Source organism: Athene cunicularia (genome assembly GCF_003259725.1).
Source record: "Athene cunicularia isolate RWA chromosome 1 unlocalized genomic scaffold, athCun1 chr1_part1, whole genome shotgun sequence".
Taxonomy (NCBI): domain Eukaryota; kingdom Metazoa; phylum Chordata; class Aves; order Strigiformes; family Strigidae; genus Athene; species Athene cunicularia.
Genome location: NW_020799091.1, coordinates 109,571,599 through 109,586,934, shown reverse-complemented (window position 1 = coordinate 109,586,934; position 15,336 = coordinate 109,571,599). Strand labels below are relative to the sequence as shown.

At 36.1% G+C, this 15,336-nt stretch overlaps 1 protein-coding gene across 1 annotated transcript in view; it reads left to right on the top strand.

The window, feature by feature from the left end:
• GBE1 (1,4-alpha-glucan branching enzyme 1) overlaps window positions 1–15,336 on the top strand; it is a 128,533-nt gene that overhangs the window by 105,746 nt on the left and 7,451 nt on the right. The window contains exons 14-15 of the mRNA XM_026843662.1: window positions 10,366–10,483; window positions 12,188–12,250. Coding sequence (XP_026699463.1) covers window positions 10,366–10,483; window positions 12,188–12,250 — 181 coding nt within the window. The remainder of the gene's footprint in view (window positions 1–10,365; window positions 10,484–12,187; window positions 12,251–15,336) is intronic.

Below are 15,336 nucleotides of genomic sequence, written 5' to 3'. Positions count from 1 at the left end.
CCCATCCCTGGAGGTGTTCAAGAGTCGGGCTGACATAGTGCTGAGGGATATGGTGTGGTTGGGAACTGTTGATGTTGGACTGGATGATCTTCAAGGTCTTTTCCAACCTAGACAATTCTGTGATTCTGTATTTAGGGTGCATAGGCATCTGAAGTTAGAGTTGTCCTTAAGCAAACATGTAGATGAGACCTGAGGTATCACAAATATTTCCTTCAAAATGCTGCAAAAATTTCCTTTTTTAAAAAAGCATTAATTCAGCTTCTCTGACATTTGCAACCTGCACGTAGAGCTTCTAATGAGCAAATAAGGTCACTTGAATGAGTCACTGGTGAGGGATTGCTGAAGGCAAAGACGCTGCTTTGCAGGCTGCTTTGAAGTGCAGTTATGTAACTGTCCCGGCCTGTCGGGGGAGGGGAGTTATCCAACACATGGAAACAAAGGGCTTAATTTAGGTTCAACCAGATGCCAAATTTTATGAATGTAGGTGATATGTTAAGGTTAATAGGTGTGAATAAGAAATATAGCATACTAATGTGGGAATGCATCTTCAATCTGCGTAGGAAAGGACAGGTTTCCAACAGTATGACTCTGTGTTACTATTAGAGCAGCATATGCTGTTGCCCAATTTCTGCTTAATTACGTGAAGGAAAAAGGAAAACATTTCTGTGCTCATGCTGGAATTTTACTTCATAAATTATGCTCTTTCAGAAGACTTTTCATGAGAAAAAGGCAGCTTAAGCTAACAAATTATTTCTGCCTAATTTGCTTCGGTTTTGAGATAGATGAATAATCAACATCTAGGTCAGCTGTCTTTAGTTCTCTGATTGTAGATGAAATTTTTAGTGTTAACAGGGACACCATTCGTAAGTTTTCTTTTTTCCTTTTTTTTTTTTTTTAATATTGATTGAGACCTTTCTGTGGGGTAGTGGTTGATTCCAAGTCCTGTCTGCAGTAAAAATTCAGTACGGAAACCTTCTTTCCTCTATTTAAAAGGAACATGGCTGAAAGGAAGGAGAAGGAACAGGAAAGAGCCTCAAAGATTTCAGAAATAACTCCTTTCCCTTCCATAACATCCCACGCTGATTTTTGTTAATTTTTCTGCAATGTTGGAAGTCTCATTAAAATTAAGCTGTATGTATATATCCCTCTCCTTTTGTTTTTTTAACAAGACTTGTTATCTTGGCATAAAAGTAAATCAGCATTTTATGTTCATGATTACCAACCGATATGGATTTGCATATCTCTGAATTTACATTTGGTTTAAGCAAAAAGCATCTGTATTTGGCTGAAGCAAAAACGTACAGTACCCAAATTCCTCCTCAGTACTGTGCTATGAGTTGAGTGCTAAATGGTTTCAACTATTTTCTAAATACCTTGAGCTGAAGTTCATTAGGCCAAGGTGTTTAATTTAATTAGAAAATTCATCCAGATATGCCTTTTCTCAGTTGTAGGTCAACATGCAGTCTTCTCCAAAATTAGAAGTGTGTGGAGAGCAGGAACCAGAGGTACCCATCATCTTGAAATTAATTATGCTAGTTTTTTCAGTGAAATTCAAGAAGAATTAAAAACAAAAGGGCCTAACCGCTTCAGGCTCTTTACAGTCCTCCTTGCAGCTGTGCTTTCCTTAATCTTCCCTGTTCTTATGGTGCATTTAATGACTGAGGCTTCTTTCTAGCATATGAAGTGAATGAAAAGTTCATTAATTAGACATATTGATCTTTGGCTATATTTCTTGTTCTGTGTGCATATTAATAATTCATAAATTATGCTTGTGCCCACAGCTTGTTTTTTACAAAATTGATTTCTTTAAGAAATTGCTGGTCTTTGATATCCTTTCCCTTTCTTTCAATCCATCTTGAGAATAACAGTTGTCAGTCATACAGCTGTTGGTGTGCCTGGCTTTTCTTTTTCTTGTTTCTTGTCTTCACTTGTTGCCAGGATCTATTCTTTTATTTTACAGGTTGTATTTTGTTAATAAAAATTGTTGCCAGGACAGCTTATCTGTTCTTGCTTTCTGTAGGGTGAATATATTTCTTTGGCCCTGGCTCATTGCTGTTGCCTTTGACTTCTCAAACCAGCTAATGCCTTTGCACATGAAAGTTGTACATCTTCATTGCCATCCTGGTGACTTCTCCATCTGGACACCTTTTCTGGCAATTTTTCTACATACTTTAGAAAAACAGGCAATGAATAGCATTATCTACCAAGTATTTTTTGCTGTTGCAAAAATGTAGATTATGGTGCCGGTAAATCCAATCTAAAATGTGAATTGGGTCCAGTGGGGACAGCGATTATTGCAGTCTTGATACTACTTTCCTAGATACAGGTCTAATAGCATAGATCTTGCCTTTCTTAAGAGAAACTTGTCCACAGTGCTGATGTCAAGCAAGTGTTGGAACAGGTTGTGCAGAGAAGTTGTGCAGGCTCCATCCTTGGAGTTCTCCAGAGCTTACTGGATAAAGCCCTGAGCAATCAGGTCTGACCCTGCAGCTGAATTGAGAGGTTCCTTCCAGCCTGACTTGCTGGAAGGTGTTGCCTGGGTGTTTCTCCCATTCCTATGATCCCATCCTATGACTTGTGATCCTTGACTTTTATCCTTCAGACTTGCTTATGATACTGTCCTACCCTTATGTGGGTAAATTCCTGTGGTAAGTGAAGGTCACCCTTCTTGCCTAGGTGATCTCTCTTCTCTCATTAACTTGCAAATTTTCAACAGCGGCTTTCCTAAATAGCAGTTTTTCACAGCTTTTTGTGTTATTTCTATCAGAAAAGTTCTTAAAGATGAGTAAATGTTTAACAAAACCCAAAACTGACAACACCCCCCACCTCCCCTCAAAAAACACCTCCATACCCACAAAAAACTGGCTCTGAACTATGAACCAAAGCATGGTAAGGGTTGATGAGGAGAACTGCTCCAAAAGTGCACTCACAAGGCCATCTTAAACATTAAGGTAGACACACCTTCTGATTCCCCTAGTCTCCCACACTGAACATGAGAATCCAGTGAATGCACAGAGCAGAGGTAAATTCAGCATGTGCTTTCTTTCTGTCTGGCAGTTGTACCGCTAAAGGTAAGCATCAGTTCCATGACCTTGATACTCCACTCTCAGTTCCATGTTTATGTCTAAGCATACCAGTGGTAAGTCACAGCCAACCAAATTGCACTTCAAAGCATTGCACTTGACTTTTTCATACATTGTATCTTTAATTCTGTGTGCAGTCAGTTTCAGTTTTGAAGAAAGGTGGTGAAATAACTCATTCTGTGAGAATGGGATTAATTTGATTTTGTTTTTTTCTTAGAATAACCCTGGGTTGCATCTTCAGGGTGAACAAACAGATGCACACAGAGCCTTAACTAGATACAAAGTTCTCAAAGTGAAACTAGGAAGGATTTCTCTTCTATTTCTTGAGATAGGTCCATCTAGAGAAAATTAGCAGATATCTTATATATCTTAATCTCAGGTTGTACCGAAAAGAAAAAGGAAAAATGTGCCAAAATAAATAAAAAATGTAATTTCAGATAATATGTATTCTACTGGTGTATTTAAGAATACTTGTACTTCTGATGGTGAGTGATAACTATGAAAGCTTCAATTAAAATGTGAAACCTACATCTGTGAACTTGATATTTTGCTTTGTGTAGTTCCAATTTTGAATTGCTGAAGTACTGAAAAAAACAGAAGCTACTTTTTTGTTTGATTTTTCTAAATATTAGTAGTACAAGGAAATTTTGGTCTGCTAATGATAGGTTTCTAATCCACACTTCATAAGGGTTAGTCCTTAGTAATTTGTAGTCTTGTACACTGCTGACTTAAAGTGACTTTTTTTAATGAGCAACGTTGGAAAGACTTGTATATTCGGCTATTAAATGCTAGTGTGAGTTATTCTACATTGCTTTGCCAGTTTATTCAACCTGACCTCCTGAGAATCCATTTATTACAATATTGGAGATCATTTGATGTAGACTGCTTGTATGCTAGTTGCTAAAACACAACTAAGGAGAAATGCTGATACAATATTTGAAAGCTGGACTTCAATTTTCATGCAAGATGAGCAAAAAAATTTTCCAAGAGTTTGAGGGTTGGATTTGTTAAAATGCATCCAACACATAAAAGACTTTATTTAGAAGTTTTTTATCTTATGCCCCATCACTGTACATGTAGCCGATAAATGGCTTCTTAACATAGTTTAACAAACTCAGATGGAGTCAGCCTTCATTTGGCCACTACAGTGACCAATACTTTAATATTAAAATTACAGTGACTGATTGGTCCAGCATTTTATTTGCAAGTTCTATTGTCACCACTACTTCTTAATGTTTTTGCAAGAGGTAAAATCTGAAAATGTGCTCTTTTCATCAGTATATATATATTTTTAATTTCTATAAGTTATATAGAACATCTAGGCAAACATGTTGAATTGGAAACTTCTTAGTTAATTTTAAATTTTGAATTTTTTTCTGCATTTGGGGGTTTATTTCTTAAGTCTTCCTTGAAAGGTGCTTGAACTGTTTTAATTCAATGTCTTTTTTCAATAATGATAAATTATCAGCACTTTCATACTATAAGACACTGTTAATAATTGAAGGGGGAAAAAATTATTTCAGTCTACTATTTTATAACTTGTATGTGAAAGAAGAAAGCCTTCCTGTAACGTCTGTTTCTGGATTAGTGTGCCTGGTTAAAATTGATACAGAAACACTTTAACTTTTGCCCTAAGAAATTTTATTTCATTTCTCCATTCTTAAAAAGCTCTCTTTTTCTATAATGCACAATATAAGATTTCATGTGGAGAGTACAAACTGGCTGTTACAAGAATACTGGAGCCTCTTTTTCTTCAAAAATCCATGACAATGAATTTTGGGCTGGAGTGGAGAGGGATTTTTTTTTTTCCTGCATTCTTATATGATGTATCAGATGCCCTAGTTAAATATCTCTTTCTTTTTGTACAGCTTTTACTAATGTATTTTGAACAATAAACATATGAAACTATCTGAGATACAGGCTTCTTAAGAAGAGATAGTCTTGTATACTGTGTGCAACTATGACAGCATATATACTGTAGCTACTTCTGTAAAGGATTCCCCTTAGGAAATACTGAAAAAGGCTTTATGGGAAAGTTGTTTGGTTTATACAAACAAACAAAACGCACACAAAGCTTTCTTTGCATATCCTAAACAAAGTATCCAGGGTTGCCTTTAGCCATTACTTTTAATCCCTGTACCTGTAATGAGAATAAGTAAATTTAGTCATGTCATATGGTTATAATTTCCATCTGGAATAGGCATGGGATCATGCCAGTGTTACTATCATTGCCAGTAACATGGGTTCAGGAGAGCCAGACGATCCCAAGACTGCTTAAAGCATCAAAAGCTCTTCAGAAGCCTTCCCATGTCTTCTGTTTTCCATACACTTCATTCTAGTTTAAATTCACTTTCTTTATACGGACAGAAATTAAGTGTTTCAGCACAACTTTTGATCCTTTTTGATCTGTACTTTTATCTTTGTCCCATCTCTATTACTGGGGGAAGCAGAACTGCCATCCTGGACTTTCAGAGGGCTGACTTTGTCTTGTTTGGGCACCTGCTTGACAGGATCTCTTGGGAGATGATCCTGAAGGACATAGGGGCCCAGGAAGCCTGGGCACTCTTCAAGAAGGAAGTGTTAATGGCTCAGGAGCAGGCGGACCCCTGGTGCTGTAAGAGAAGCCAGCAACAGAGAAGACCACCCTGGCTGAACAGGGAGCTTTGGCTGCAACTCAGGGAGAAAAGGAGAGTTTACAGCTTTTGGAAGGGGCTAAACATTCACAGTGATTACAAAGAGGCTGTGAGGCTATGCATAGCAGAAATCAGGATGTATAAAACCCAGCTGGAAATTAGTCTGGCTTCAGCAATCAAGGACAACAAAAAATGTTTCTGTAAGTATGTCAGTAGCAAAAGAAAGTCCAGGGAGAATCTCCATCCCCTGCTAGACATGGGAGGAAACATGGTAACAAGTGATGAGGAGAAGGCTAAGATCTTAATGCCTTCTTTGCCTCAGTCTTTAATAACAAGATTAGTTGTACTGAGGGAATCCAGCCTCCTCAGCCAGAAGACAGAGATTGTGAGAACGACCCCTCCATGTTCCAGGAGACAGTCAGTGACCTGCTGCATCACACAGACACACACAAGTCTATGGAACCAGACGGGATACACCCGAGGGTGCTGAAGGAGCTGGCTGGGTGCTCGCCAGGCTGCTTTCCATCATTTACCAGCAGTCCTGGCTGACTGGGGAGGTCCTGACTGATTGGAAATTGGCCAGTGTGATGCCCATATATAAGAAGGGTGGGAAGGATGATGCGGGAAATTACAGGCCTGTCAGCTTGACTTCAGTGCCCGGGAAGCTGATGGAGCAGCTCATCTTGAGTACCATCACACAACACATGTGGGACAACCAGATGCTCAGGCCCAGTCAGCATGGGTTTATGAAAGGCAGGTCCTGCCTGACAAACCTGATCTCCTTCTGTGACAGGGTAACCTGCTTATTGGATGAAGGAAGGGCTGTGGCTGGTGTCTACCTTAACATTAGTAAGGCCTTTGACACCGTTTACTTGAGCATGTCCAAAGAAAGGCAACAAAGCTGGTGCAGGGTCTGGAGCACAGGTCGTACGGGGAGCGGTTGAGGGAACTGGGGGTGTTTAGTCTGCAGAACTGGAGGCTGAGGGGAGACCTCATCGCCCTCTACTGCAACCTCCTTTCAGGTAGCTGAGAGCTGGGGATGAGCCTCTTTAACCAAGTAATAAGTGATAGAACAAGAGGGAATGGCCTCAAGTTGCACCAGGGAAGGTTTAGACTAGATACTAGGAAGCATTTCTTTACAGATGTTGTTAGACACTGGAATGTGCTGCCCAGGGAGGTGGTGGAGTCCATATCCCTGGAGGTGTTTAAGTATCAGGTTGACATAGTGCTGAGGGATATGATGTAGTTGGGAACTGTCAGTGTTGGGTTGATGATTGGACTGGATGATCTTCAAGGTCTTTTGCAACCTAGCTGATTCTGTGATTCTTTTGTATATCAAGAAGTGCGGTGAGAAAATGGGAGTTGATATACATATGATTTAAAAATAAAATGTTGATGTACACACCCATGCTGTAGTTGCATGCCTGGAAAGCACCAGAGAACTAGAAGTATGGATGCTTAAACATTCCATTGTACAATCAAATCAAAACTATAGCAGTTCCTAATCCTGATTTTAAAACAGTTTATGAAAGGATGAAGATGAACCCATCAGGTTCACCTACAGTCTTTTTGTATATGTTTGATTACCCTTCCTACATGTTCAGTCTTGCTCAGTTTTGTCCAGACTTTCTGATTTGATGGGTAACCTGTCACATAGGTAATCTCTGTACTAGGGCTGTCATATATACTGCAGAGGACCCAATGTACTTCATATTATTTGAATGCATTTGATTTGTGATAAAAGTTTATGCGAGTCAAACCAGACCATACAGAAAAGAGTAATTTCTTTATAAATACTCAGTAAGCCATACGTTGTTCTACAACTGGTCAGTAGAAATTCTCATCTGCTCTTCTGCAGAGCTTTTAATTATGCTGTGCCATCACCCCCACAAATACCATGTGGATTCTTTTATCAATAGTAAGTGTTGAGGAACAAAATACAAATTATCCTATTTTATGATTTGCATTTACTTAGTGGTGTTTTATGTGTCATTAATCATGCATAAGAATAAATTAAAAAATTGTGTTAAAATATGTATTTCAAAACATCATAAAAGCATAGTAATTCAGTAATTAATGTGGTAGATAATGACATCCTTTCCATTTCCAGCTCTATCTGTACAAGAGTTCATTGCTTTAGCTACTCTCCTCCACTGCAGTGGTTAGGAAATTTAATCAGAGCGTCAAACTGAACAGAAATCAAGCTGCTTTTTTTTTTTTTCTTTTTTCCCTTTCTTTTTTCTTTTTTTTTTTTTTTTCAGAGGACAGGTTAATATTTCCAGCACTCTGTTGCTGAAACAAAAGAGATCCCACTGCAAAAGAAAATACTTCTATTATGTGCTTAATTAAAATGCAGAATTGTTGTCCTTCAAAACAATCTTCAAGAACGTAGATGCTTGTAAAATTCTGAAATGTGAAAAATGGCTTTTCTGTGAGGTTTAAATTGGAAGGGAAATGAGCATGTTTATCTAACTAATTTTTCCCTGAGAAATAACTTCTTTGTGAAAATCTTAAAATTCTTTTTGATCCCATTATTCAGGATCTGGTTAACAGTATTTACACCAAATATGCTATGTTGCAAGGTATGGAGAGTCAGTGATTTTAACTTCGTGTGGCTAGAGAGCACTGCTAGACATAATTTATAATCTGGATTAAGGAAATTGGATAAATTAGCATAGCCATAACAATTGTATTTGTTGTAAAGAGTTTTAAGAGATGTCAAGGGCTTTCAGCAACACCGATAAATTATTACATTTAATATACAGTGTAGAACACAGAAGCAAAGACTGAAATGCTTGAGGGACACATTCCCCTGCCATGTTAATAAAATATACAGTGGAATAGTAACAGCCATTGCTGATTCTGCGTTTGAAAGGGAACTGGAGAGAGTAAATAGAAGTTGTAGTTTCTATTTTTGTATGTTGTACTTGAAAACAAATGATTGGTAATTTGACTTTATTATAAAATAAAGGGGGGGGGAGTGTGTATGTAATGCATATATAAGGCATTGAGGACTAAATCTGACAAAGTATAATTTATCTAACTTAAAAAAAAAAAAAAAACAAAAAAACAAACAAACGGTAGCAAACACAAAGATTTTGCCAGAGAATGTGATGATCTGCTGTTTTTCCCTTTGGGCACCTGCCCTTTAGAAGTCAAAACTAATTTAGCAGTTCTGGTCCTTTCTCTAGATGCAGATACTTGTGGGGAAGGGACTACTTAACATTACTGATTTGGTAGCTTGACAGCTACCAAATTTGATTGACAGCTTTGCTTTTTTCCTCATGTGCATCTATTTTTCTTTGCCTTCTGTCAGCAAAACCTGTGCAATCTCCTCAACTGAAACATCTGAGAGTAAATTTGCAGTTACTTTTAGTTCAGGCTACTTTTACTGTTATGTTATGCTTCAGTCTTTCTTGTTGCTAGAGATTTCAATCTGTAAGACTGGCAGTTGGGAAATTTCCTAAACTCAGTTGATAGAGAGTAGCGTAAAAAGACTTAAATAAAAACAGTTCTGTTAATATGAAGATCTGTAGATTTTTGAACAAACACAGAAGCCTGAGACAGTTTAAGAACCACTGATTTGAAAGAGTGTTGCCTCACTCTTGACTAATCCTGTTAAATACAAACTCTAGCAAATTAAGATTGTACCATGGTTTAAAATAAGGAAGCAGACTGGATTATAGAGCACTATTATTTCCCATTCTGTTTTGCATAGTGGGGATTGAAAATGGAGGCTTTCTGTTGTAACTTCAGGAGAGAAAATGAAGTTTTAATTATGTCCAAAGAAGAAATTCAAAGGTACTGAAGTAGTCAGAAAATTAAAACATTCTATTTTTGTTGCCCCAAATAAGAAGAAATTGGCTTTTGAATATGCGTTAGCTCTTTATTTCCCCATTTAATTCCTTACATTTTCTGATTTTCTTCTTTCAATTTTATCTTTTATATTTTGCTAAATATGTTTGAATCCTTTTAAGTATCTATACAGGTATTCCAACTCATTACACTTCGCTAAATAACTCACCACATTTCAACAACTGCAGTCAGAATGTTTGTCTCTTAAAAGGATTCTGTCTCTTCTGTTAAATACAAACCTTCTTTTGTTCTTCTGTGCTATAATAATTCCAACTCTTCTGAAAAACTCTCAGAGGAGTTGTGGGGTTTTCTTCTGTAAAATTATGTGCTTTTCTCATTAACACTTGATCACATTCTGACAGACTGTAAAGTATCGCTAAACACCGATTGATTTTGACGGTCACGATTATGTAACTTCTTAAATGCAATTCAAATCCACTCATTTAGTTTAGTGTTACAGTTTTAGTCTAGCTCATCACAAAGTGCCGTGCATATCTACTGTAATGCTATATATTTATCATTCATGGAAGATTTCATAAGACACTGGAAGGTACTTTCTTTACTCGGAGTCACTATGCTAAGATAAAATTGTCAAGAAAAAATATCATACAGCTTCTATATGTTCTTCATTTTTTCCCACTCTCAAATGTTTTATTAGATTTTTAAATTATTATTTTTGCTTTATATTGAGTATATTAGCATGAATTATGTTGCAACAGTTCTAGTGTTTTTTTGCTTTGATTTATTTCCCATTTAATGGTAATATAGCATAGTTCCTTAATAGTAATTTTTAAGTATGAAATTCTTCTGGATTCTGATGCTGCAGAATATGGAGGGCATCAAAGGCTGGACCACAGTACAGAGTACTTCTCTGAAGAATATCCTCACAATTATCGACCTAATTCACTTATGGTAAGCAAGATGATTTTTTTTTTTTTTCATTCTACTTTCAGCTGAATTACTTCTAAAGTTCTTGGGACAAATATGGAGTCTATTCTGGGAGTATTTGGGGGCAGGTTAATTTATTTTCTCAGATTAGCCTTTGTACGATTACAGTAGAGAAAACGATGATTTGATTTTGACTTATAATGTTAACTGATTTTTCTCTTTTCATATTGCATTTAAACTTGCATGCACTCTTGCAGAGTGGCTCAAAACATTCCTTGCCAACATGCCTGAAGACTTTCTAATGTGCTTTTGAATTTTTAGTATCATTTGCTTTATTTTCATGTCTGACAAACTCCATGCTTGCTTTGTGATTTAAAGCTCTGTAGAAACTGAATCTTGCATTGATTTCTTAAAATCATTTGCTTAACTCCACAAACATGAATTAGAGCAAATTGTGCGTTTGCCAGCTGGCTTTCTTCTCAGTTTACAGAAAAACTTTGCAAAACAGAACAGTCCTTTTCTGTTCACATTAAGAATTTCAAGACTTTACAGTCCTAAAGTGATATGAATAATGGATAAAGACTTTCCCACAAATCACTTCAGATGAATTGGTTGGCATATCCTTGCATACAATTTCTGTTAACTGAAATGGTGACTAATAAAAATTCTGCTTTTCTTAATTACTCTTGAAATCATAATCACCACAATTAACAATTTTAAAATGTCTTTTTTTCCCTTTCTTTATGTATGTACTAACCTATGTATATGTGTGTATATGTTCACAAGCACAACAGAATAAGATTCAAAAAAAGCCGTGAATTAAGGCAGAGTTCACTGAAAAAATTCTGAGAATGCTTATATTTCTGATTATGTTTTAGATATGAAAATCTAAATGTGGGTGAGGGGGTGTGTATCTCTCTGCATAGGTATATTTATACAAATAAATACCGGTAAAGAAGTTATGTTTGAAAACTTAAGAGGCTACAAAAATGGAGTATCTGCACTGATTTATGTGGGCCCCTCCTCTTCCATCACAGAATGGAGATACCAATTTCTAGTGTCCCATCTTATCATCTCTCATGAGATCTGAGCTCCTGAGAATTATTGTCACTTTTAATCTCTCTCCCTCTTTCTCTCACACTCACCCTATTTCATTGTACTTAGGGTATTGGCATTTCTCTTGTTTTAAAATAATTTCATTACATGAAAGAATTCTTGTGCTTTATCATGCTTGGCATAAAGGACCTTGGAAACTTTTTTTTTTTTTTTTTTAAATATCTATACGTGACAGCGCCCCTGTAGTGCGGGTAAGTATCTATGCTCATTTGCACACAAAGACACTAGGGCTCTAAGATGTCATTCCTGAAGGTTATGTAGCAAATTAATGCTTCCAGAATTCTTGCTTTGTGTGTCCAATTCAAATACCTTGTTTTGGTGATTGGAGAGTGTCTTAATTATCTACCACTAACTTAACTTATGCAAGCCAATTAACTGTAATTTGGAATGTGTATTTCACGTTTAGACTCTTAGATGGTGAGTGCAAGTCATTCAAGACAGAAAAAAATGCAACAAAATGTGAAGATGCAATTTGCTAGAAGCATGTGGAAGATAAGGCATGTGGCAAGCAAAGCAGCAAATGCACTTTTGCAGCATAAACTGTGGCATGGCAATGGGTCAGAAAGAAACCCAGCAGCGTGGGTCATGTTAACTTTCTTTTATGTCCTTCAGCAATCCAATTCACAGACCACCTTCAGCCAACACCCCAGAAGATGCCACAGGCACCACATAGAGGTAAAATGCTAGTAAAAGGACACCAAGTAAAAGTAATTGCGGAAAAAGATCTGGAAAACCTGACTAAATTCAGCAGGATAGATCTCCAAGTAAGAAAGAACAAAAGTTACACTAGATAGCTCCAGCTGCTATTTTACAATAAAACAACAATGTTTTATTTTAAATAAATTTGCGCCCTAGTTCTTGAGTAATCAGTCATCCTTGGGAGTTGCTTTAGTTTTAGTTGCAGTTTCTAAAATCAAAGTAGAAGTCTCCCCTTCAAATTTCTTTTCAAAAAATGTATGATGCCACCCCAATAAACTCAAAGGTTCTTTTCCTGCTGTTTAACAGGTATCTTACTCTCTTTACATAATGTATGAGACTTGAGTTTCTTGTTTCAGAAATTTTAGTTGCTCCTCCACAAACTTCAAATAAATATTTTTTCAATGACAGATGCACCTCCCTTAAGGTGTGCAAGTAAGCATTATCAGCAAAACATGCCCAGAAGACTATGAAAAAACTAAATCACGTGCAATAATTCTGTTACTTGAGTCAAGCTTAAATAGTGCACAAATGTGTTACAAAAATAGAAGATTAGATGTGACATAATTCATTCTAGAAAGATCACCTAATAAAAGAAAAACTCAAAGTGACATTGCAAAATGAGAAGAAGGGTGATACGAAATTCCTGGAGCAAAGAACCCTGGATGAAGAGGAATCTTTGTAAGCACTGCTAGGCATTTCCTGTAAAATTTTGTTGATGAACAGATGATGATTCCAATTTGTTGTTTGTGCTGTAAAGGGCCAGATTTCAAAATCATCAGACACCCCTTGAAAACTAGGTAGAAAAATGTACAAAAAATGTCTTTTGTAATATGACTGATTTAAATAATTATTATAATCTAATTTTTCCATTTCATTGCTTGCTCTATTCTGGATTGTTAACAAATATATGAAATGTACGTAACTTTCCACTTAATCAAACTTTCTAATAACAAGCTGTTAACCATTTTGTCATTGTAAAAATAGAATCTTTTTACCACAGATTTATTTCTGTTAAAAGTCTCCACTGTGGTATTCTCCTAATAGTCTTTTTTGAGGTATGTTTTGTAGAAGTTGTGTGCTTTGTCAATGCTTCTGTAAACTTTTAGTTTTGCTTACGTTTTATCATCTCTTTGCAAGATGAAATTTAAGTGCTGCACACACATTTCAACTCCTCTGATCCTAGTGCCCCTCTATGTATGAAGTCATCTGTTGATACATTGATTGTTGTATTTGGATGTGAAACTTAGATTTGAAGGGGCAGGGAGAAAAAGAGATATTTTTAATAACACTCATCATTCTAAATGTTTTCTCATTCTTTTTTAAGGCATCCAACTTGACTAGGTATCAGTGTGTGTCCTATAACTTTAATATTTTTGTACCACACCAAAAACTAGGATTTATATAAAAACAGTGGGTTTTATACTTTAATACTTCATGCACCAACAGAACTGAGTAATAAGCAGAGTAAATGGAATATTGCAAAATGTGTTGTGTTATTGGCAAAGCAGTATGCAGTTTATTGAGAAATATAATTGTTTAACATATTTCAGCTTTTATAGATTTACTTTTTTCTGTAGTTCTTTCCAATTAGTTAAAAAATAAATAGGTGTCAAAGTATTCCTTTCCCCTGTCCCCAGTACTTCTTTTTTCTGATTCTCTATTTTTGTCATCCACTGGTATTATCTTTTCACATTAAATGAAACTGAAATTATATAGTTTAAGAATATCCTTGTTGCTAGGTTGGGTTTTTAACCTTGACCTTAATGTATACTATTCAATGTTAAAGTGCAACTTCCTGCTTCCTTGAGTCTGTTGACAAAATACTCACATAGACTGAAATGATCTAAAAGCTTTTAGTGACCTTAGCTTTGAAAATACTCATTTGAATAACTTCATGATAAGGATTTATGTATTGAATTTTAAGAGACTGATGTAGGCTTTAACTGTTTTCTCCCCTGACATGCACAGATATATAGAGTATATGAAAGAATGTTTGCAGTTAGAAAATTAACTGTTTTAACTGGGGGAATCAGCAAGACTTTAATACCAGCAAGGTCTTTTACTGTTTTTCCTCTTGATGATTAAGACTTAATTTGCTCATATTCATTGATCATTTGACTTAAAACCACAAGTGAGTGTAATGATTCCAGATTTATTCTGTTGGTCATTTTCTTTCATCCTATCTTATTTTTTAATCTACTTGTTTGTGCTTGCTAGGAATTTTTGTTGTCTTTGTAAAGTTCTCTTTCTTAACGTGAAAAAAGAGTGCAGGAGATAATAAAGAAATTTTGGGATAAAACCTGTGCAGTTTGCATAAACAAAGCAAGACTGCTTGTTCATGCTGTACAGCTGTAAACTGAAAACAATTTGGAAGGCACGTTATTTTAAGCATACCTTCTTTGTCATATGCAATATCTAGCAAAATGAAACCTAAATGTCTGAGGTTTTATATAAGAAATTATAGTCAGAAAGTAAAAGCTATCATGAATTTTATTCATTGATGGTTAATTATATTCTCAGAATAGTGTCAGTGTCTGACAGTTAGTAGTGATAGAGAGACATCAGATTGTCTAAAGCCCTCATTTTAATTAAAAGTTTGGGATAATGTTGGCACAGACTCATGTGACATTGCCTTCTGCATCTGCCAGCTGCAATATGTAGTATCAAATATTTTTCTGCAGTGCCTGATCTAGCTCTGAGTTCTAGTAATTCTCCCATCTGTTGTAAAATGACCTTGAAATGATTTTTAGGACTTGGTGTTTTCCAGCACTGAATGTGGGATGAAGAGTAGTTCATTGCAGTTCCAGCCAATTTCAGTTGTGCTTGCACCTGGTACTGAATCTAGTCTGACAGATCTGAAATTAGCAGTTGTCATTTGGAGAACTTCTTGTTTGTGGGTTTTTAGGTACTTTTGGAGATTGTTGTGTGTTGCAGTTCTCTCCCAAATTATGTGAGGTGAGATTTCTGCTTATAGCTGCTGTTGTTTGCGTTTCCTGTATTTGGTATTCCTGTGTTCTTAGCTTTTCTAATTTATTGTTTCTTGAAATGATCTGGATATTTAC